General features: G+C 40.5%; 1 protein-coding gene across 2 annotated transcripts; it reads right to left on the reverse strand.

The window, feature by feature from the left end:
* Positions 1-362: 362 nt before the first annotated feature.
* VSIG4 (V-set and immunoglobulin domain containing 4) lies at positions 363-22,457 on the reverse strand. Of its 2 annotated transcripts, XM_059910767.1 has the most exons (8): positions 22,403-22,457; positions 16,302-16,658; positions 15,256-15,537; positions 4,728-4,790; positions 4,115-4,192; positions 3,676-3,780; positions 1,421-1,442; positions 363-1,081 (listed from the first exon to the last, which is right to left on the reverse strand). In XM_059910767.1, exons 1-8 carry the CDS (start codon positions 22,455-22,457, stop codon positions 844-846), a joined length of 1,200 nt encoding a protein of 399 aa, XP_059766750.1. In that variant the 3' UTR covers positions 363-843. The 2 variants fall into 2 exon arrangements, with proteins under 2 accessions (XP_059766750.1, XP_059766752.1); XM_059910769.1 differs by lacking the exon at positions 15,256-15,537.
* Positions 22,458-23,411: the final 954 nt, after the last annotated feature.

Genomic DNA, 23,411 nt, shown 5'->3' on the forward strand with positions numbered 1-23,411 from the left:
TATCTCTGCACCCACAGTCTGTTGAGACAGAAGAAAGACTCCTTTTTTAGGTTTCCAATTTACCTGGGAAGAGTCACCCAGGTGGAGCTGGAAGGATGATTAAGAAGGGAATAGAAGGCAGCTGAGTACTGTTTTACCAAATATTCATTGTGTTCCAGTGAGCTCACTGCTGAAATGAGGTAAGGGTACCATGGGTGGGAAGGAGGAAAAAACAAAAAAGCAAAGGTGCTATCCATACTCCCAGGGCCCCAACCATCTCAACTAGTCTCACTTTAATCACTCTTGGTAGGTCCTTGAGAGAGGACCAATATGACCAAAGTTGCTGTTATGTTTAGATATTTATTGAGCATCAGAAGAATACCAGAACACTAGACTCACAGTACAGGAGCAGAACTGAACCCTGGCCTGTTACATGACAATCTCAATTAAAAGCTATCTGGCACTAGAGAAAGGGAAGTGATCCTAAACCCAACTGGTTCCCTGAGCTGCCAGAGCTGAGCTTCCCTCTGGTCATTCAGTGGTAAGAGGTCAAAGTTGAGTGGTGTCTGGAGGCATGATGACCAGTCCTAGTGCTATGGGCACTTCCCTCTGGTGTTTGGAGAGAAGCAATGGAAGCTCCAGGCAGGGATACTAGAAGGGCCTAAGGCATGACCCAGCAGCAGGCTTGCTTGAGGTGCATATGACAACTTCTTAGGCAAAACCATTCACTCTTAGCAACCCCAATGTTGACAAGGAAGACACTTTGGACTATCCAGGAAGAAAGATAGCAGGGAAAGGGGCCATGCAGAATGCCAGGGATGAATAAGCAATTATGTCAACAGACCTTGGCCCAGTAGGACATTTTTAGCAGCTGCTCTTGCCCTTGGTGACCAGAAGCTCATAATCTGGGGGAACCGCGTGCAGCAGGCGAGCGTAGTCACCATTGATCTGGGCGATGATCTGGTACTCCTGGCCCAGGCAAGGCTCATCAGAGTAGTCGTTGTCCAGTGTCTGGGAAGCTGGCTCTTCACTGGAGCAGCCACTTGTGAAGATGGCCACCCTCATGGTTTCACCAGGGTCACTGGCCTCCTCGGCATGCACCCTGTGGTCCAAGATCCCACCACCCATGAGAAGAAACTTGAATCTGGTACCCTGGTTTCCTACTTTTCTGCCCCAATTCTTGCCAACTGACCCTCAGGCACTTGCCACCCAGGGATTCTGGGAATGGAGGGCTAGAGGACCTAAATTATTTTGTGTGTTCACTGGGCCAAGACAGTACCACAGAAGATGCTTCAGAGAGGGAAGAAAGTTGTGCCCTGACCCTGAAGGCCTCTGGGCTTAAGATTGGGTCTGTGCCAAACCCCCTTTCCTCTATGCCAGTGACGAACAAAATTGAGGGCAAGGAATGGGTCAGAAGATAGAAGAGGAGAGGTTATCTTACCTGGCCACTTCACAGACATGCTCTAGAAAAAAAGGAAGAATCAGGTCAGAAGTCTCCATGGGGAGTGAGTAAGGGCCAAGCATGAGTATTTGTCAAAAAGTAAGGGAAGGAGAGACAGAAAGGGGGATCTCAATATGTCTCAGCCTTCCAACAAATAGGAGCTGTTGGGAAGGTGAGTTGAAATACAGGGATGCAGATTTATCAGGGAAATGAAAAGGAAGCACACTTTATCACTGTCATCTTTGACATACTCTGACTCTGGACATTGGGCTGGAGCAGTCGCTTGGTATGGTGGGGGGAGGGACACTGGAACTGGATCCACTCTCCACCCAGGAATCTTGCCAAAGATCCCCAGGGAGTCCTTGTGAGAAACTTGGCAGCCATCCAGAGCCCAGGTAAAAGGGTCTGAATTAGTCTGATGCCCGGGACTTTGGCTTGAGCCGTTCCCAAATTCACTTATCCCCACCCTGCACCCAGGAAAGATCCTGGAATAAGTCGCCATTGCTCCCTAGTGTCAGTGGAGGAGAAGTATCTACATTCCATGCAGGCTTAAAGGCTCTAGCCTAGTACAAAGATGGATATCTCTTGGTACTGCCCTCTAGGAGCTTGTAATCTTTCAGAGGTGCAACAGGGAATGCATACATTAAACCACAACAAAGCAAACACAGCATGCTGCAGCAATTTTGCTTTGTGATAGAGCCCTGTATTTCCATGTCTTACCTCCCCAATTGGCCTGGCAGCTACTATACTGTAGGTCTTTTTCATTTTTATATGCCTAATGCGTGGTACATAGTAGGCACTCAATAACTACATGTTAAATTGGATTGATGCCCTAAGGCTGTCTCCCTTATAGAGAGGTAGAAAGCAGGAATTCTGGGAAGGCAATCCAGGAAGGGAAAACTATAAAGGCATGAGGTGTGTGGCCTATTTGCCTGCTTGACTCCAGTGTCTGGAAATGAAAATAAGTATAAAGGCATGGTGGGGATTGACAAGATAGGCCAGAGCCAAATTACAGAAGGCTTTGAATAGAATGTTACATTTTGACCTCTACCCCCTGAGTCATGAGGAGTCCTGGACTGTTTTTGAAAGGAAAATAATCTAATAGGATTACAGTTTATATCCAGTCTCACTGAGACTATAATGAATGTTTTCCTTTTAGTACTCCTGGGATTTGTGACCACTTGAGATATCTCCACATCCAAGTTTAGCCTCATGGGTCGTAGCCATGGCAGTTGGCCAAGACCAGAGCTTATGCTTGAGACCCAGGATAAGGAAACACTCAAGGCTCCCTTCTCTTTTTTGGTTGGAGAGACCCATGGTAGAAACCAGACTATTTGGGAGTAAGAGCTACTACAAACGAAGAGACACACAAATGCTAGTTAAAATAGCTAGTGCAACAGGAACTGAGGTGTAGTTATGTTTCACTTAGATATCAACATCCAAATTCTTTTTCCTCCTCTGCTGGCAAACAGACGTTAAATGGCCCTGACAACTACACAGTAATCATGTCACTCCTCGGCTTAAATAATTTTTAGCGATTTTTAATGCAAGGCTTAGAGAAGAAAGTCAAATTCCTTAACCTGTCATTCAAGACCTTCTATAATCAGGAATAAGCTTTCCTTTCCCCCTGTATTTCTCTATTGCTTGGCTACGTGAATTTTCTTTATTGATGACTCCACTCACATTCATATTTCACCATTTTACCCCTTTACTCTTATAGTTTCTCCTTCCTAGACTATTGCTCCCTTTCAAATGGTTTTCATCCTCCAAGGAATGGTCTAAGTCCCGTCTCCTTCTGAAATCCCTTGCTAATTACTCTAGCCCTAACTGACTCTCCTGTCCTCTGGATCCCTTAGCATTGATTGTCTTCTCCAGGCTTTGAGTCCATAGCCTTTATAGCTATGTACTGTTATTGATAAACTCCACGCTTCTACCTTGATTCCATCAATCAAATTGTAAGCAACTTGAGGTCAGGGACTGTGACTTCTCCTTCTCTTGCATCCTCATTAGAAAACCCATTACGTAGATGCTGTACTCGATTGGGTACCAAAGATTTGTGAATTAACTTTCATAAGTTGTATTCTCATTGTTGCCTTGCATGTCTGTCTCCATGGACCCCCTACCCTCACTTTCACACTAGGCTAGGAGTCCTTTGAAGTGCCTAACATAGTGCTTGATACTGAGTTTATGCTCAACTATACTGCTGAATGAATGAATGAATGAGCAAGAGCCACCCAATCATACTTATCACTCACCCTGTTGGGATGTCTTCCGGCAGACCATGATATAAGTCATGGTGGTGACCACAATACAGCAGAAGGAGATGATGAGAATTATGGCAAAGATGGGCAGGCCATTTCCTAGGAGGTAAAACAAGACCAAGTGATATCTGGTTGAAAACGAGTCTAGCAACAGTGACTCCAAGGATCAGTCCAGACCAGTTCACACTTCTTTCTTTTCCATCTTCTCCTAAATTTCTTAGCTAGCCAGAGAGACAAACAAAACCCTAAGCCCATGAGAAAGACTTGAGAGAAGCTAGAGACTCCACGTATAAACAAGTTATTTCAGACCCACTGGTTGATGACTGATTGGCCTAGGCATTTGAATGACATAGAACATTGTATATAGTGGAAAGTTTCAGTTGCAAAGTTCACAGCCAAAAGGGAAGGCTAGAATTCTTAACATTGCCCTTACCTGGCCCAGCACTTGTCTTTCCAACGTAGCCATCCACTTCAGTGGTCCAGCCCTGGGATGAGTTCACTGTGGATGTTGCTATGACAACAAGTGTGTTAGGGTTAGAGGCCTCTCTTCCAGAAAGGAACTGTGAGGTGTAGGGTGACTGCAAAGTTTGAAGTCCTTCTGTGGGTATCTGTGCTAAGCTTTCTGCAATTCCTGGCCATGTCATTGACCACTATTACCATAAAGCAAGGTACCTTAGTTTTTCACTGTTTATGATGGGAAGAAGGCCAATAGAGGGGAGGCAATATACTTAAAGTCCTATAGCAAGTCAGACTAGGAGCAAAGCAGAAGTCACAGTTTTCTCTTTTCTCACTTTTCCCATGGGATTATTCAAATTCTCTCCTTCCTTTTGCTTCAGACATTTTCACAAAGAAGAATATATATATTCATGATTCCACTTCATCATGACCCTTAAATCTTTCTTATTTCCATTTCTTTAGTACTAATTTCCTTATGAAGAACATAATGACCTCTTATTACCCATCTGATGGCATTGGGCTTCCTCCCTTGGCTTCTATGAAACCATTTCAGACCTTTCCTACTCCCGCAGAACCCTAGTAAAACTCACCTTCGAAGGGGGATTGCATGGTTGGAGGTGCCTTAGTCTTGGACTCGAGTGGCTTTGAGGAATCTGCAAGGAAAAGGGAGTCCATTCAAGGGCCCTGGCACCTTTGAGTGAACAGTTGAATGCCTTAGGGAAAATGGGAAGTAAGTAAGGGCCAGTCAGGTCCTTAATTAATCTGGATGGGAAAAACATTTTGTTTTAACTAACTTCTGATTGAAATTTAGCTATTCATTCTCTTGAGAGGGTCTTAGAAGGATTACAAAGAAGGTGGCTGTGGTGATGTCAGTAAAAATGGTAGAGTAATGACCTCCAAATATTCACTTCTTCACAAAAGCAATGAAATAACTGACAAACAAATTCATAACATTTTTCTTTAAGATTTGCGGAAATTAGCCAAAGGTTTGCATCAACCCAAGTAGCATTTATGGGAAAAAAAAAAACACCCCAGTCATGTTAAGAACAGCGAGCTCTATGGCATTTTAACTTACCCCAGCCCTATCACCCTGCTCCAGGCCAGTAGTAGCCTTGAAAATAAACCCCATTCTAGGTGCTGGAGTGGACAGAGCAGATTTAATTCCCAAACAATTGTCATCATTTGACCTGTGTGGTGGTTCCCTGAAAGACCTGATTCAAAAGGCTTATATTTATTGGTCACCCAGTGCTAAAACTCTCCCCAGGGAAGGGATGTATTTGTCACACAGCTGCCTGAGGCAATAGATAATAGTTGAGGTAAACAAGAAACTAGCCAAAAACTTAAAAAAAAATAGTAATTATATTTTCATAGAGACTTTGAAAATCTCTGACACATTCCTGGTAATCTAGAAGACCACAGACATACCTAGGGTTTTGTGCATGCTCAGGAAAGACATGAGAACATCATAAGTTCTTTCCTCTGGCTAGCCTTGAGGCTCTGCATTAGCAGGAAGTGAAGGCTATAGCACAGTTATAAACTTCCTGGGTAAGTGTTGAAGACATAGTTCAAAAGGCAACAGAGCCCTGGGAGTTTTAGTGGTTCTAAGTATTTAAGGAGATATCTGTCCAATCAGTAGCTGACCACTAAGCTACCAAGCAGAGACTTCAGTGGCAATCCATGACAAAGAATACAAGAGACTACTTAAAATTATCTCAGAAAAGTTACTGAACAAACAAACAGCAACTAGTACAATAAGCAGTGCCCAAAAAAAGCCCTGGAGAGAGAAAGGGAGAGTCAGATTTCTAGATTTGCCACATTATATTATTTAAAAAGTCAAATTTTCAACAAAAATATGAGATATGCAAAGAAACTAGAAAGTAGAGCCCACAAACATATAAAAAAGCAATGAATACAAACCATTCCTGAGGAAGCAGAGATACTGGACTTACTAGACAAAGATTTTAAATCAACTAAATTTGTTAAAAAAGAAATAAACCAAAGGAAAGATTGTGCAAAAATGTAAAAGAATGAGAACAATTCAAGCCAAATAGCAAATATCAATAAAGAGACAGAATTTATAAAACAGGAACCAACTAGAAATACTGGAGTTGAAAAGTACAATAACTGAAAGGATAAAAATCACTAAAAAGAAGAAAAATTCACTAAAACAGATTTAAGCAGGCAGAAGAAGAATCAGTAAACTTGATAACAATTGAAATTAGCCAGTTAGAGAAAAAGAAAGGAAAGTGAATGAAGAAAAATGAGTAGCACCTCAGAGGTTTGTGGGACACCTTCAAGTGTACCAACATACACATAATGGGAGTTGTAGAAGCAGAGGATAGAAAAGGGTAGACAAAATATTTTAAGATATAATGTCAAAAAACTTTCCAATTTGATGGAAAACAGTCTGCAAATACAAGAAGCTCAATGAACTCCAAGTAGGGGAATATTTTTAAAATTCACACCTAGATACAAACTCAAAAGCCAAAGCCAAAGAGAGAATTTTGAAAGCAGCAAGAGAGAAGCAACTCATCATGTACAAGAGATTCTCAATAAGATTAGTGGCTGAGACCATAAAATTCCTAGAAGAAAACATACGCAGAACACTCTTTGACATAAATAATTGCAGTATTATTTTAGATCTGTCTCCTAAAGCAAAGAAAGCAAAAATAAACAAATGGGAACTAATTAAACTTAAAGGCTTTTGCACAGCTAAGGAATCCAACAACAAAACAAAAAGACTACCTACTGAATGGGAGAAAATATATGCATAATATGAACGATAAAGTGTTAATACCAAAAATATATATTGATAGCTCATATAACTCAATATCAAGAAAAATAAATAAATAAAAACAAATAACCCTATTAAAACATGGGCAGAAGACCTGAATAGACATCTTTTTCCAAACAGTCACATGAAAAAATGCTCAGCTTCATTAATCATCACAGAAATGCAAATTAAAATTACAATTAGATATCACCACACACCTATCAGAATGGCTATCATCAAAAAGACCACAAGTAGCAAGTGTTGGTGAGGATGTGGAGAAAGGAGAATGCTAGCACACTGTTAGTGGGAATTTAAAGTGGAGCAGCCACTGTGGAAAACAGTATGGAGGTTTCTCAAAAAACTAAAAATAGAACTACCATATGACCCAACAATTCCACTCCTGGATATTTATCTGAAAGAAGGAAAAACACTAATTCAAAAAGATACATGCTTTTATTTCCATTTCTTTAGGAGGTGGGTCAAAAAGGATCTTGCTGTGATTTATGTCATAGAGTGTTCTGCCTATGTTTTCCTCTAAGAGGTTGATGGTGTCTGTCCTTACATTTAGGTCTTTAATCCATTTTGTTTCTATTTTTGTGTATGGTGTTAGGGAGTGTTCTAATTTCATTCTTTTACATGTAGCTGTCCAGTTTTACCAGCACCACTTATTGAAGAGGCTGTCTTTTCTCCACTGTATATTCTTGTCTCCTTTATCAAAGATAAGGTGACCATATGTGCGTGGGTTTATCTCTGGGTTTTCTATCTTGTTCCATTGATCTATATTTCTGTTTCTGTGCCAGTACCATACTCTCTTGATTACTGTAGCTTTGTAGTATAGCCTGAAGTCAGGGAGCCTGATTCCTCCAGCTCCGTTTTTCTTTCCCAAGATTTCTTTGGCTATTCAGGGTCTTGTGTGTTTCCATACAAATTGTGAAATTTTTTGTTCTACTTCTGTGAAAAATGCCAGTGGTCGTTTGAAAGGGATTGCACTAAATCTGTACATTGCTTTGGGTAGTAGAGTCATTTTCACAATGTTGATTATTCCAATCCAAGAACATGGTATATCTCTCCATCTATTTGTATCGTCTTTAATTTCTTTCATCAGTGTCTTATAGTTTTCTGCATACAGGTCTTTTTGTCTCCTTTGGCAGGTCTATTCCTAGATATTTTATTCTTTTTGTTGCAATGGAAATAAAAACAAAAATAAACAAATGGGACTTAATGAAACTTAAAAGCTTTTGCACAGCAAAGGAAACCATAAACAAGAGGAAAAGACAACCCTGAGAATGGGAGAAAATATTTGCAAATGAAGCAACTGACAAAGGATTAATCTCCAAAATTTACAAGCAGCTCATGCAGCTCAATATGAAAAAAACAAACAACCCAATCCAAAAATGGGTGGAAGACCTAAATAGACATTTCTCCAAAGAAGATATACAGATTGCTAACAGACACATGAAAGAATGCTCAACATCATTAATCATTAGAGAAATGCAAATCAAAGCTACAATGAGGTATCATCTCACACCGGTCAGAATGGCCATCATCAAAAAATCTACAAACAGTAAGTGCAGGAGAGGGTGTGGAGAAAAGGGAACCCTCTTGCACTGTTGGTGGGAATGTAAATTGATACAGCCACTATGGAGAACAGTATGGAGGTTCCTTTAAAATCTAAAAATAGAACTACCATACGACCCAGCAATCCCACTACTGGGCATATACCCTGAGAAAACCATAATTCAAAAAGAGTCACGTACCAAAATGTTCATTGCAGCTCTATTTACAAAGGCCAGGACATGGAAGCAACCTAGGTGTCCATCAACAGATGAATGGATAAAGAAGATGTGGCACATATATACAATGGAATATTACTCAGCCATAAAAACGAACAAAACTGAGTTATTTGTAGTGAGGTGGATGGACGTAGAGACTGTCATACAGAGTGAAGTAAGTCAGAAAGAGAAAAACAGATACCGTATGCTAACACATATATATGGAATCTAAAAAAAAAAAATAGTCATGAAGAACCTAGGGGCAAGACAGGAATAAAGATGCAGACCTACTAGAGAATGGACTTGAAGATGCGGGGAGGGGGAAGGGTAAGCTGTGACAAAGTGATAGAGTGGCATGGACATATAAACACTACCAAACGTAAAATAGATAGCTAATGGGAAGCAGCTGCATAGCACAGGGAGATCAGCTCTGTGCTTTGTGACCACCTAAAGGGGTGGGATAGGGAGGGTGGGAGGGAGGGAAATGCAAGAGGGAAGAGATATGTGGACATATGTTTATGTATAGCTGATTCACTTTGTTATAAAGCAGAAATTAACACACCATTGTAAAGCAATTATACTCCAGTAAAGATGTTAAAAAAAAGATACATGCACCCCAATGTTTATTGCAGCATCATTTACAATTGCCAAGGCATGGAAAGAACCTAAATGTCCATCAACAGATAAATGGATTAAATAAGATGTGAGAAGAATGGAATGATATAGAAACAAAGTTTTTATATGCTATTGAAATTAAGGTGGCATGAATTCAACCTAGATTGTAGTAAATTAAGAATTAATGGTAATCCCCATAGTAACCACCAAGAAAATAACGAAAAATATATATGGAAGAAACAACAAAGGAACTACATAGTACACTGTATTATATTTATTTAATACCAAAGACAGAAGTAATGAAGGAATAAAGGAATGAGAAAAGACAAGATATATAGCAAGCTGGCAGACATACACCCTACCTTACCAGCATTTACATTAAATGTAAATAGCTTAAATTCTCAAATTTAGAGACTGGCAGAATGGATAAGAAAACACAATTCAACTACAAGTTATGTATATTTAGGATTCAAAAGACACAAATGGTTTGTAAGTATAAGAATGGAAAAAGTATGCCGTGCAAATAGTAACCAAAATAGAGCTGGAGTAGCTATACTAATATCAAACAAAATAGACTTAAAACCAAAAAGTGTTATTAGAGAAAGAGAATCACATTTTATAATTATAAAAGGATCAATCAATCAAGAAGACGCTACAATTATAAATATATATGCTCTTAACAACAGAGCCCCAAAACACATGAATCAAACAGTGACTGAATTTTGGGGAGAAATAGAGAATTAAACAATAATAGCTTGAGATTTGAATACTACACTTTCAATTATGGATAGAACAATTAGACAGAAGATGAACAAGGACATCAAAAACTGAACAATACTGTTAACCAATGGACCTAACAGAGAGATACAGAACACTCTACAAAACAATGGAATACACTTACTTTTCAAGTACGTATGGAACATTATCCAGAATAGACCATATGTTAGGCCATAAAATAAGTCTCAATAAACTTGAAACAATTGTAATAATGCATCACAATAAAATAAAATTAGAAACAAATAACAGAAGGAAATTAGGGAGATTCAAAAATATGTGGTGATTAAATATCACACTTCTAAATAACCAGTGGGTTAAATAAGAAGTCATTAGGAAATTAGAAAATACTTTCAGATGAATGAAGATAAAAACACAGCATACTAAAACTTATTGGATGCAGTGAAAACAGTACTCAGGGTTCAGATGTAAATACCTACATCAGAGAATAAGAAAGGTTTCTGATTAATAACTTAATCTTCCACCTTAAAAAGAAAATTAAAAATAGAAGAGAAAACTAAACAGAAAACAAAGCAGATGGAAGAAAATAAATATTTAGCAGAGATAAATGAAATAGAAAATAAAAATCAATAGAGAAAATCAACAAAACCAAAATTTGGTTGTTGAAAAAGATCAACATAATTGGCAAGCCTTTAGCAAGACCAACCTACAAAAGAAAGAGAGAGAGAGAGAGAAAGAAAGAAAGAAAGAAAGAAAGAAAGAAAGAAAGAGAAAGAAAGAAAGAAAGAAAAGAAAAAAAGAAAAAAAAGCAGGCTCAAATTATTAAAATCTTTGATGAAAATGGGGACATATCTACTAACTTTGCAGAAGTAAACAGAATGACAAGGGAATACTATGAACAACCATATGACAGTGGATTGACTAAGATATAAACAACAAATTCCTAGAAATTCACAATCTACTGAAAGTGACTAAAGAAGAAATAGAAAATCTGAATAGGCAGAACTTTAACAAGTAAAAAGGTTGGATTGCTAATCAAACAACTTCACATAAAGCAAAGGCTAGGCCCAGATGGCTTCTCTGGTGAATTCTATAAAGGTGTTTTTTTGTTTGTTTGTTTTGTTTTTTAATGCCAACTCTTCACTAATTCTTTCAAAAAGTTAAGTGTCATAACACCTTCCAACCCAGTATATGAGACCAGTATTATCATGATACAAAAGCATAGAATGACATCAAAACAAAAGAAAACTAAGAACCAATATCCCTTATGAATATAGATGCAAAACTCCATAACAAAATACAAGCAAACCAAATCCAGCAGCATATTAAAAGGATTGTGCACCATGATTAATTTATCCCAGGAATGCAAGATTGGCTCAATATTTGAAAATGAGTCAAGGTAATGCAGTCTCTTAATAGAATAAGGACTAAAAGAAACACAAAATCATCTCAATAGACACAGAAAATGAACTTGACACAATCCAATTACCTTTTCATTATAAAAACACTCAACAAGCTAGGAATAAAAGAAGTGGTCTCAAACCAATAAAGGGCATCTACCAAAATAAAGGCATCTATCATCATAAGGGTGAAAGAAAGAATATTCTCCTGTAAGATCAGAAACAAGTCAATTATTTCCATTCTTTCCATGCTTATTCACCATTGTACTGTAGGTACTAGCCAGGGAAATTATGCCAGAATAAGAAATAAAAGGCATCCAAATTGGAAAGAAAGGAATAAAATTATTCCTATTTTCAGATGACAAAATCATATATAGAAAAGCCTCAAGAATCCACAAAACAATGATTAGAGCTAATAAATGAGTTTAGCAAGATTGCAGGATATAAGATCAATATACAAATATCTGTTGTATTTCTGTACACTAGCAATGAACAATCCAAAATTAAAATTAAGAAAATAATTTTAGAATAAAAGGCACCCAAATTGGAAAGGAAGAAGTAAAATTTTCACTATTTGAAGATAGACGTGATACTATATAAAGACAAACCTAAAGACTACCAAAAATCTTTTAAATCTAATAAATGAATTCAGTAAAATAACAGGACACAAAATCAATATACACAAATTTGTGGCATTTCTACATACTAATAATGAACTATCAGAAAGATAAATGAAGAAAATAATCCAATTTATAGTTGTATCAAAAATATAAAATACTTAGGAATAAATTTAACCAAGATGGTGAAAGACCTGTACAGTGAAAACTGTAAGACACTGATGAAAGAAATTGAAGACATAAATAAATGGAGAGATATCCCATTTTTCTGGATTGGAAGAAGTAATATTGTTAAAATGTCTATACTATCCAAAACAATCTACAGATTTGATGCAATCCTTGTCCCAATTCCAATGGCATATTTCACAGAACTAAAACAAATAATTCTAAAATTTGTGTGGAACCACAAAAAATGCAGAATAACCTAAAACAATCTTGAGAAAGAAGAACAAAGCTAGAGGCATCACAGTCCCTGATTTCAAACTATACTGCAAAGCTGTAGTATTCAAAAGAGTATGTTACTGGCACAAAAACAGACACACAGATCAATGGAACAAAATTGAGAGCCCAGAAATAAACTCACACTTATATGGACAATTAATTTATGACAAAGGAGCAAAGATGTGAATAAAGATCTCTTGGGTTTTGGAGATTTGGAAGTGATGACTCCAGTTTACAAAGTTATGTTGTGCTAAATAGGGAGAGACAGCCAGTGAAAACTACCTTTTTTAGTAGGTTGGTAGTGGCCATAGGAGAGAGGTGGTGTGGCAGATGAAGAAAACGTTTTTTAAAATAACATACATATGTATGTTATTTACATACATATGTATATTAGGCTTACATAATACATATATTATACATACATACATACACACACACGTACATACATACATTTTAGGCTTATGTAGAGGATAATGGGTGAAGCAGGGAGTTGGAGTAGTTGAGGTAAAGAGCTGAGGTAGAAGGTTTTCTGTGGAGAGAAGAAAGACACATCTTATTCTGAGCCAAGAGAGAATGGGCAGGGAAATATCAAGGCAGAGAGGGTGGTTGATAGAATTCACATCTGAGGGCGGGGGTCTGGATCTTCTCAAAGAAGGAGAAGGTGACCTCATCTTCTGGGAGCAGGGCTGGGGACATGAAATAAGGCAGAAAGTATTCTGAATAGCTGTTATAAGGAATGGAACATAGATGAGCAAGTTGATTGGCAAACAGCATGGGAACAGGCAGTGGATGTCACAGAGCATGAAACTAAAGTGGGACCAATGCATCTCTGTGCTTTTTCCAGAATTAAGGAACAGCACAGAGGGTGAGGGGATGGATGAGGAGCTGAGAGCTATGTAGGACAGAGATGAAACAAGTGACCAGACTCATGGGACTAGGTTGAGGTGCAAAAGAGGCAGGTAGAGGAAGCCAAGAGAAAGTCGCTTGGCTTAGAGAGCAGGGAAGGATGTAATTTCTCTGAGCCTCAATTTCCTTATCTGTCAGAGAGCTCAATTGTGAGCACTGCCTAACAGCTCTGTGGCCTGTGAACATGGACTAGATAAGGAATAGACAGGCTGATTGGTTGTGAGCAAGATCCTGCCCAGATGGACTAGAAACAAACTCAGAAAGGTGAGAATGTTCAACTTGTCCCTTTATGAAGTACACATTCTTGGACTTTCTGGCCATGTCTTGCTCTCTCTGCTTGACCAGATTATCGACTCTCAGAGAACTGGGCCAGTGTCCATATAATTCTCTCAGAATGAGACTGCCCTTATTCCCAACTAAACTAACAGACCAAAACCTACAACACACACATCCTCATTACAATTCAACTTTGGGAAACAAATCCTTGCAGGCAAAACAGGAGTCTCAAACCAACATCAGTCTCCTAACCCAAGTGGAAGGAGACAGTTTGTTCACTTTTGTTATACAGAGTTGGTCTCAGAGGATAATAATTTTCAGGTGGCTCTGAGGATAATCTCCTAAAGGCAGTTAGTACTCAACATGTTTTGGGCAATAGAAACCTTATTGAAATAAGTATCTTCCCTTCCAAGGAGATTTCTTGAAAGGTAACAAGACTCATTTGGACATATCACTGCTGGGCTGATCATTTAAATCCCAGCCTACAATCTTTTTTTTTTTAAGATTTATTTATTTATTTATATTTATTTTTGGCTGCGTTGGGTCTTTGTTGCTGTGCGCGGGTTTTCTCTAGTTGTGGCAAGTGGGGGCTACTCTTCATTGCGGTGTGCGGGCTTCTCATCGCCGCGGCTTCTCTTGTTGCAGAGCACGGGCTCTAGGCGTGCGGGCTTCAGTAGTTGTGGCTTGCGGGCTCTAGAGCACAGGCTCAGTAGTTGTGGTGCACGGGCTTAGTTGCTCTGTGCATGTGGGATCTTCCTGGACCAGGGCTTGAACCCGTGTTCCCTGCACTGGCAGGCGGATTCTTAACCACGGCACCACCAGGGAAGTCACCCAGCCTACAATCTTTATGTAAACAGTTTGTAGTATTCCCAAATAATTCTTTAATAAATAATCTGACCTTGATTAAGCATAGTCAATCTTCATCGAGACTTCAACCAGAACTTGCATTTGGCTTTAGGAATAAAGAGGGGGCGGGATTTAAAGAAACTATGCAGAGATCTGGGCTTTAGTTCATAAAACAAAACCAAACATAATCAACCAACAAAATAACAATAAAAAACACACCAAAGCACAACAAAAACAAACAAACAAAAAGTATCCCAAAGGGTGCCCAGGAGCTGGTATAGGTTCCACCATGAGAGGCAATCAGACATAGTAGAAAGAGCATGAAATCTGAGTACAAATATCGCCTTGAACTTCCAAGCTGTGAGCCCCTGGACAAGTAGGTTTCCCTTCCTGACTCTTAGTTTCCTCTTCTGTAAAATAAGGGTATCTCATGAGATATTTGTGGGATTCAATGAGAAAACATGTGTCAACTTCTTGTGCATTGTATCTGGCAAATAAATGTACCTAGTAAATGTCACTTTTCCCTTTACCATCTTCATCTACTTAACCTACAACATGACAGGCATTGTCTCCACCCCTATTGTCCCCAGTCCAGAATTTTTTTGTGTGATTGAACAACCCAGGACCCCCTTCCCTCCCTGCCCCAACCTCTCTTCTCTGGAATACAGGCATATACTGATGTATCTCTGGAACAAGGTAGTCCATTGAAATGCTCACCAGGAAAGAGAATTGCTCACCTTTGACCACAAACTTCACAGTGTCACTGTGCTGCTCAGAGCCTAACCGGCCCTTGGCAGTACAGAAATAGGAGCCTGAGTCTGTCACCACTGCAGGCTTGAAGAGTAAGGTACTCAAGACTCCTACTTTGATGGGTTCTTGGTTGTTAGTCTGTTCCTTGTACCAAACATAACTGATGGGAGGAGAACCCCGAGCCTGGCATTGAAGGCTAATCCTCATTCCCTGGGGTACCATGAAGCCATAGTCACTGCCAGTCGTCACTGTGGGCTTGGAAACAGAAACTGCAAAGGGAAGACAAGAGAGGAGGCTCTGGGAAGTTACAAGGGTATGGGAACACAAGTCTGAGTCATCCCTGCTGAGTCTAGGGGTATGAATATATCTGCAAAGGGAACTAAAAGGAACTCCTGACATGGGGAGGAAAAAGGGAATAGGACAACTTAAAGAAAAAGAGCTTCCTTTTGGAAGATTAGGTACCATTTTGTATTACCTGAGGATTTGGGTTATCTGGAGTTAAAACAATCAACTGACTAAAAACAACAACAACAACAAACGGGCTTTGCTGTTGTTTTGCTCAAGTAGAATTTTTGGATTATCTGCAGTTTGGGATTACCAGGGGTCAGATCTCTGTAAAATTGTCAAGCCAGTTAAGCTTATCTTGACTAATCCATGCATCCCTTTTCCCAGAGCTTCTCTGCCAGCATCTATCCACTCTCCAATATCCTGATCAGATATACTCATTTTTATGGATTTTAAGACTCAGAGTCCAAGGAAGCAATCAAGCTATCGATGCAGGAATTTCTGGGACACTTGAAGGGGTAGAGATTTGAAGGCCAGAAAGCCTTCCCAACATTTATTAAATTCTGCCATGAGAGTGATAACACTGAGGATACTCTGCCTGTCCACTTCCTGTGATTAGCACATATAACTGAAGAGAGATGATGTAAAGGTAAACAAAGGTCTATGGGTTTCTCAGGGTTTTCTAGGATTACAGTCCTCTATCAGGTTTTTGCTCACCAGTACTTTCCTAACACCCACAGTGACTCACGTTTCTGGACACGGAGTTCAATGATCTTATTTCTCACGACTTGGTTGCCATCAGGGGTCTGCCAAGTGACTTCACACGTGTAGTGGCTCCGGTCATCCATCTCCAGGGTATTCAGTTGGAGAGACACATCTCCTGGAACCTTGTGGTTTACATGCAGGCGGCCCCGGTACTTTGCTTGCTGGATATGGTCTCCAGAAGAGTCACGTAAAAAGATGGTGACTGGGCCCGAGCCACGTTCTACCAGCCACTTTACCAAGACTTGTGTATAGCCTTGCAGAGGACCATAGGTGCAGGGAATATTTACATCCCCTTTCCAAGGCCCTGTCACACTCTCAGGCACTTTCAGGATGGGATGGCCTGAAGAGGGGGAACAGAAGAAGGAAGCAGACACAGATGGCACACCCACCTGGGTGCTAAGATGGCAGTGGCAGAGAGGCTTTTGAGAAACACAGCCTTAACTCATACTTTCAGATTCCCCATGCCCTTTTGTTCTCTGCCAGCCCTCCCATCAATCAGAACCAGTCCTTAGAAGGAAAGTCCTTAAGGTTGTTTAGCTCTTGTGAGTTTCAAGTCCTTTTCCTGTCACTGCCTTGCTGTGAGGTGACCCTGGGTAAGTCACCTTTCACCATGGAGGACCCATTTTCTTTGTGTATAATGTAGAGAATCTGAATGGAATGATCTCTAACGATTCTACAAACTCTAACATTCTGTAAATCCATGAAAGAAACGTCTTTCAACATTTTCCAAAAGAAGTGTGGGAGCAAATGCTGAGCAGTTGGGTCTGAGCTATTTTACTGTATGTAATTATGTACCTGGAGAAATGTGGTGGCTTCAAGGCTCAGAAAGAAAGGGCTATCTGCACTGCTAATTCCCCATTGCTCCCTCAGAAAGGCGCAGATTTGGTCCTTAGACTAAAGCTCTTTTCTGGAAGGGAGGAAAGAGGCAGACAAAGGACAATTTTGAGGGTGGAAACTTGTGTGAGATGCATTCCTGTTTAACAAAATCTTTAGTTATTGTTGTGTTAAACCTGTAATTTGTAAGCTTGACTTTTTTCTTCTGATTTCTATCCTTTCTTTGTTTATTTCCCTTTTGGTTTCTCTGAGTTCTCAGCAAAGGTACATTGCAAATTTTCATCCTGAGGAGGAATGGAGATGAGAAGGTCTGGAGGGGAAAAAGTTCTGAGTATAGTCCTAGAGCTGGCTGTGGTAGGAATGATGGTTGGACCAAAGGATGGTTGCTTCTTGGCTTGCTGGGTAAGGAAACTAAGGGGGGAAATTTGTGGGTGTTGAGAGAGCTACCACCTTCCATCAGCAATTTCCATCCATAAGCTAATATCTTGAGGATTTTGTGTTTTATTTAACTGGGGTCAGGAGTGAGAGATTGTATTTAGATATGTCTTTATATCCCTCTTAGGAGAGGTTGTTTCAAAGTGCAAGCTATTGCTGAATAAAAGCTTTTTATATAGCCCAGGATTCCCAGGCTTCAGTCAAGCAGATGGAAGTTGGGGTGGGGGCTAGCTCCCAGAATGTATTGCCAAGTACCAGGGCTTCTATCAATGGGGTTACTAAAGTTTAACCTTTGGTCTGTGCCCTCACCCGGGACTCTAGTACATAACCAGCATATTTTGGCCAAGATAAAAGCCTTGAATAAAAAATAATAAATAAACATGGATCCATGTTGCTAGGTCCACCACATTCTCTCTGGAGAGTTTCAGACTGGGCAGAGAGAAAAACTCAGATCCACAAATGGGAGCACAATACAGGCAGATTTTGGTTTGCCCTAAAAATGAATTTTGTAATTAATCAGAGCTGTCCATGATGGACTAAGCTGTCTAGGGCAAATTCTGAGCTTTGTTTAGGTCTTGGACAGCATTATTCTTTAAGGTCTCTTCCAATCTTAGATGGTTCAGTGCTAATAGACTTAATGAAAGCAGAAATTAAATAATTACATGTTCTAACTGGTGGCGAGCTTTCACCAGGTAGTGGGTTTCACTGTGCTATTGACAGTTCCTGCCTCCATATGCATGCAGATACAGCCTATCATCGTCATGAGCACACATGCCCATATATATTTTTGCTCACCTGCAAGCACAAGCATACCAGCCTTAAGCCCCTTGAAAACCATTTGACCCTTTCAGTTTAATCTTTCTCCAGCCCTCCCAAATATCCTTCTCCAACTCTGAAAAGTATTCTTATACTTCCCTTCCTTCCAGGGCAACAAAACAGCATTCTGCTGTGAGGACAGCTGGAGCAGCCAAAAATGCCTGCCTGTGAATAGATATGTTTTCCCTTTGACATAGGGGGAGCTGCAAGGTCTGTCTTGCATTACTCTCTCTGGCAACTTGCTGGAGATTCTCACGTAGCTCAATCTGGTCTGTCAAAAACATGGGCAGTCAGTCCCAATTTCCCAGTCTCACTTCTAGAAGTAGGTCAGGCTTCACTTCTCCATCCCAGAATAGGAGAGTGGGGCATAATTAGTAACAAGACATCCAAGAATGGCATATTTTCCCCCTTTTACTCTTTTTCTTCCCTTCTCTTTTATTCCTTTCACCCATTCTTCCATCTTGCTCTTGTTACTTCTCCTTTTTCTTCTTGTTCTTCTCTCCTCTTACTTTTCCTGTTTCATCAGTAGCATGAAGAGACAGTGTATGGTAGGCACAGGGTATCACAAGAAAGAGGACAATGTACCATTCCTCATGTACCCTGACCTCCAAAATGAAGGTAACTTCAATAGCATAGGTTTATACCTTCCAACTCTTCCTCTGGTGCACAAAGAGCCTAGAGAAACACTGAGTAGGAGCACTTCACCTAGTGAGATCAGGAGGACAGTGAAGGACTGCATGATGTAGTGAGAAGAGTAACACCAATCTAAGTTTAAGGTCTGCCTTACCATATATCTCTCTGTGTGACCTTGGGTAAATTGCTAAGCCTGACTGAGTTTTAGGTCATTATCAGCAAAATAGAGGTAATAGTAAACCTTCCATGGAGTGTTATTATGATGATAAAATGAGCTCATAAGTGTGAAAGCACCTAGCATAGTGGCTGGCATTCAGTAGGTGTGGGATAAATGCTAGTCCTGTCCCATGCCTCAAGAGAAACTTCACATATTTGTATTGATTCTTCTTATCCTAGAAATCCTCAATATGTCTTCCCCAGGGTGGACAGATTCATTAGATTGGATCATTGTCTGCTTTAATAATGACCTGAAGGAGAAGTTAATACATGAGAAAGTAAGGAGTTTGCCTTTCCATTCTGCTGGGACCTACCAAGTTATGGGCAGGTAATAGGTCATCCCTGAGTTGTAAGGAAACCCAAGAGGACACTTTAGCGACAGGACTGGCTTGGCAGCCAATGTGAAATGTTGGCCAAATTAAACAATACTCCTGACTTTCCTGGAAGATTGGGTAGAGGAAAATCTATTTCAGGAAAGTCCCAAGACTTAGGGGGATGCTCTGCCCATTATGGATCTATGCAGACCACCAAATTGTGAGGTACTTGGTACAACAGGGTTTGAAGTATCAGGCAGGAGAGAATTTGGAGACTTCCAGTATGGCATAGCTCGAAGGGCTTTTAGAAACCACTTAGTCACATTCCCTCATGGTACATGTGGACAAGCTGAGGCCCAGAGAGAGAAAGATGCTTACTCAAAGTCACACAGAGAGCAGGAGCAGAGCTGGGCCTGGAGGCCTAGAATGAAGTCTTTCAGCTCCTACACTGCCTTTTTACTTTTTAAACTGATTAATCCACCAGCCACAACAGAAACCAGCAACCCCTTATCTGGGCCTATTTGACATGGTTTAATGGGTGTTATCCTAGGGCTGGATAATATCCTCCTGACTGCCTGAAAAATAATTCCCCCATCTGCCAGCTGTTTTCTGAGAAACCTTTCCCAGAACTTCAGAGCTTAGCTCTCCTCCCTCATGGAAGGATTGAATTTCCTGAAAATATTGCATCCCCTCAGAAGAAAGAAAAGGGCTGAGCATTGACTCAAAGGGCTTTGTTGAAAAAAGTTTTGACTTGAGAAAGAAGGCATATTACTGAGGCCCACTCTGGTCCTGGGACCTGGACTTTGAAAAGCAAAGGTCTGTGGTCTGTGTGATGATACTAAATCAAGGAAAGGCCTAGTTTTGGGGGTGTGGGCCCTTTTAAGAGATACATTATGGGTCCCATCTTGAATTTTCCTTCTCCCATCATCAAACAAAGATGTTGAGATCTTCCAGTGACCCCGCACCTCTGTGTTTGGCTTCTCTCCCCCTCTTGGGATGCTTCCTAGAAAGAGGATTATCTTAGATAATAGGTATTTATAAAATATTTATAGTTTTTATAAAATGCAAATATTAGGACTTATTTTTATTGTGATTATTTCAACATATGTCTTAGATCTAGAGGCTTTTTAGAAGTGAAGCCACAGTCCTACAGAGCTGTCCAGCTGACAGGATCTTCTGAGGTCAGCCAAGTTGATCTAACTATATAGATGGGTTGGGGACACTGAGATGAAGGGAGATGGAAAGTGTTATTGGCCGTTCAGTTTGTCCACAGTCTCAGGTCTGTGGTGTAAGACACTCCACGCAAATGGAAGACCTGCTTCCAGATCTAAAGGACCCTCACAGGCTGTGGAGGGAACAATACACATGCACTCACACACACACACACACACACACACACACACACACATGATTTAAATTTAACATTTACAAAATGTTCCTCTGAGCTCCAGTCCTGCCTCTTTAATTCCCAGCTCAAATCAACAGATTTGGAGAAGGTAGAGTGGTGCACTCTAAAACATGTTAGATAGTGAAAATATTGTAGTTGTAGAAAGAACAGTAATTTTTAGGAGCATTAACTCTGCTGCTAATGCTCTGTGCCCTGGAGCAAATTATTTTCCTTCTTGGGTGACTTAATTCAGTGTCTCTTCTAACTTTGAGGTTCTAGAATTTAATGGGTCACAGAGCCCCAGGACAAGGTGGTTTAATCTGAGTCAGTTATGGAAAGCTGTGTTCTTTCTAACCACACAAAGGGCACCAAGTTAACACTCATCTAGTCTCTCCCTCTAAGGATATGGAATAAACAGGGGTGCATCAAAGAATCTTTTACCCTATCCTGGATTTCACTTAGCTATTTTCAGGCTCAGTTTCCTAAAAAGGTTATTTCAATTTTCAGGGGTATAAATGAGGATGGAGTAAAACCCCACAAAATAATGCTACTATGGGATAGTCAATCCTCTTTTGGGTATGTGTCCAGCATTAAGCTCCCACAAATAGCCCAGACAAACTGGACTATGTCCACAGGGAAGTGAGATACCCCAGGAGGTGGTAAGAAACCAAGTCCTGTGAAGAACAGTTGAAGGAGTTAAGGCTGATTAGCTTGGGGAAGAGATGAATCAAAGGGACATGGTTTCTGTCCTCAGGACTCTAAAGAGCTGTCACAGCATAGAGAGAGAAGATATATTATCTGTGTCTCCAAGAAACAGGGCTGGGGTTTTTGGATGGAAGCCACAGGGAAGTTGATTTAGTTCAACACAAGGAAGACCTTTCTAACAGTTGGAGCTGCCTTTTTAGATGGTCTGGACAAGTAGTGAATTCTCAGTCACTGCAACAATGTGAACAAATATTCTGAACACCTGTTCATAACAGTGAAAGGTGGATCTAGGTTACTTCTAAGGTCCCATCTAGCTCCTGACAACATTACTTATTTTGGGGGCTGTATACCTTAACAAGGATCAAAACCTGGGAGTATAGGGGTAAAGGTATAGTGGTAGAATTTCAGGTGAAGGGCAACAGGTGGGGGAGGGATTTGGGTGGCATTGGGCACATTTTTAATGCCCCTGAGATAAGACAAGTACTAGAAAATAATGTGGATGTTTTCCAAGAGAGGATCCTTTCCAATTTCTACCCAAAATTATCTCTTGGCTTCTTCAATAGACTTCAACCTCCTCCCTCCCTTCTGCCCAAAGCTGAGAGAGTCTGGAGCATTGGCTGAGAACACTCACCTAGTCAGCAGGAGTAGGCTTTCCTCAGTAGGCGTTCAATCCCGCCTCTCCCCACCCACTCAGCTTTTTGCCTGTGCCAGCAGTAGCAGCCAGGCCCCCTTTTGCTACCTTACCGTAGGTGACCACCAGTAGGTGGCTCAAGAGCAGTAGGCCCAGTAAGAGCCCCATCACAGCCAGAACCACTTCTGTCCTTTCTTCCAGCCTCCTGCTGTCAAAAAGACTTGAACTCCTGATGGCTTCCAGTGTCTGTGCCTGCTCACTTCCTTTTCTTCCCTATATCTCTCACTCGGACTCCCAGTCCCATCTCACATTCCCCTTCCTTCCCTATTTCAGCACAAGTCACGTGAGCACACCCTTCCCTCCCCTGCCTGGGGTTGGAAGTTTAAGTGTGAGTGAAGCAATTCCTCCCCCTGCTAGACTATTGACTTGACTTTCCCTGGAGCCAATAGGGGTTTCTGGTCTTTGATCTCCCAAGCTGTGTTTGCTTGTGTTTCCTCAACAAGACGAGATTGAGGAATGACCTTTTGGATGAGTCTGCTCCCTCCAATATGGGAGTGTTTTCCTTTGTGGTGGGCCCAAGCAGAAAAGATCAACTTTGCTGGCCTATGCAATATTCAGCAGTCATTCAGTTAACCCTCTCTGTTCAGACTATGCAAATAAAGAGTGTTGGAGGTGGGTGCCTATGGGCCTCAGAACACACAGATTAAGTTTATGAAAGACATTTTTATACATCAATGCTTAAATAATTTGTAAGCCCATGAGTAAGATGGTTATGAGGGAATATACCCCCATATCTCATAGGGAAAGCTCTTTGAATTACTTTCTCCAATAGCTCTGCCTCTTTGGTGGTAAGGGTACACATTAGTTCCCATTACTGCTCACAAGGAATCTATTATATATTTGTTTTGTGGGAAAGTTAAGTCTAGCATCCAATGTACTTGCCAATTGACCTGAGAGTGGTATGCTCTATTAGGTTGATGTTTTCAGTAGCTTTCAATTGGTACGTACCCCTGATCTGTGAGAGAGTGATATTAAGCCTTATGGGAAGCTTAATTACTTCTTTTCACGGGCCCCAGAGTGACTGTAAATCCACCAGAAGTCTACCTCTAGGTTTGGCACTGC

The sequence above is a fragment of the Balaenoptera ricei genome, chromosome X (genome assembly GCF_028023285.1).
Source record: "Balaenoptera ricei isolate mBalRic1 chromosome X, mBalRic1.hap2, whole genome shotgun sequence".
Lineage (NCBI taxonomy): Eukaryota > Metazoa > Chordata > Mammalia > Artiodactyla > Balaenopteridae > Balaenoptera > Balaenoptera ricei.

What these genes read in the sequence shown, in the direction of transcription:
- VSIG4 (XM_059910767.1), bottom strand. Translation starts at nt 22,457, where the DNA reads ATGGGGCTCTTACTGGGCCTACTGCTCTTGAGCCACCTACTGGTGGTC. An exon ending in TGAACTCCGTGTCCAGAAAC is followed by an intron (nt 15,538 to 16,301) that starts GTGAGTCACTGT and finishes TTCCCTTTGCAG; the next exon opens with TTTCTGTTTCCAAGCCCACA. An exon ending in TGTGAAGTTTGTGGTCAAAG is followed by an intron (nt 4,791 to 15,255) that starts GTGAGCAATTCT and finishes TTTTCCTTGCAG; the next exon opens with ATTCCTCAAAGCCACTCGAG.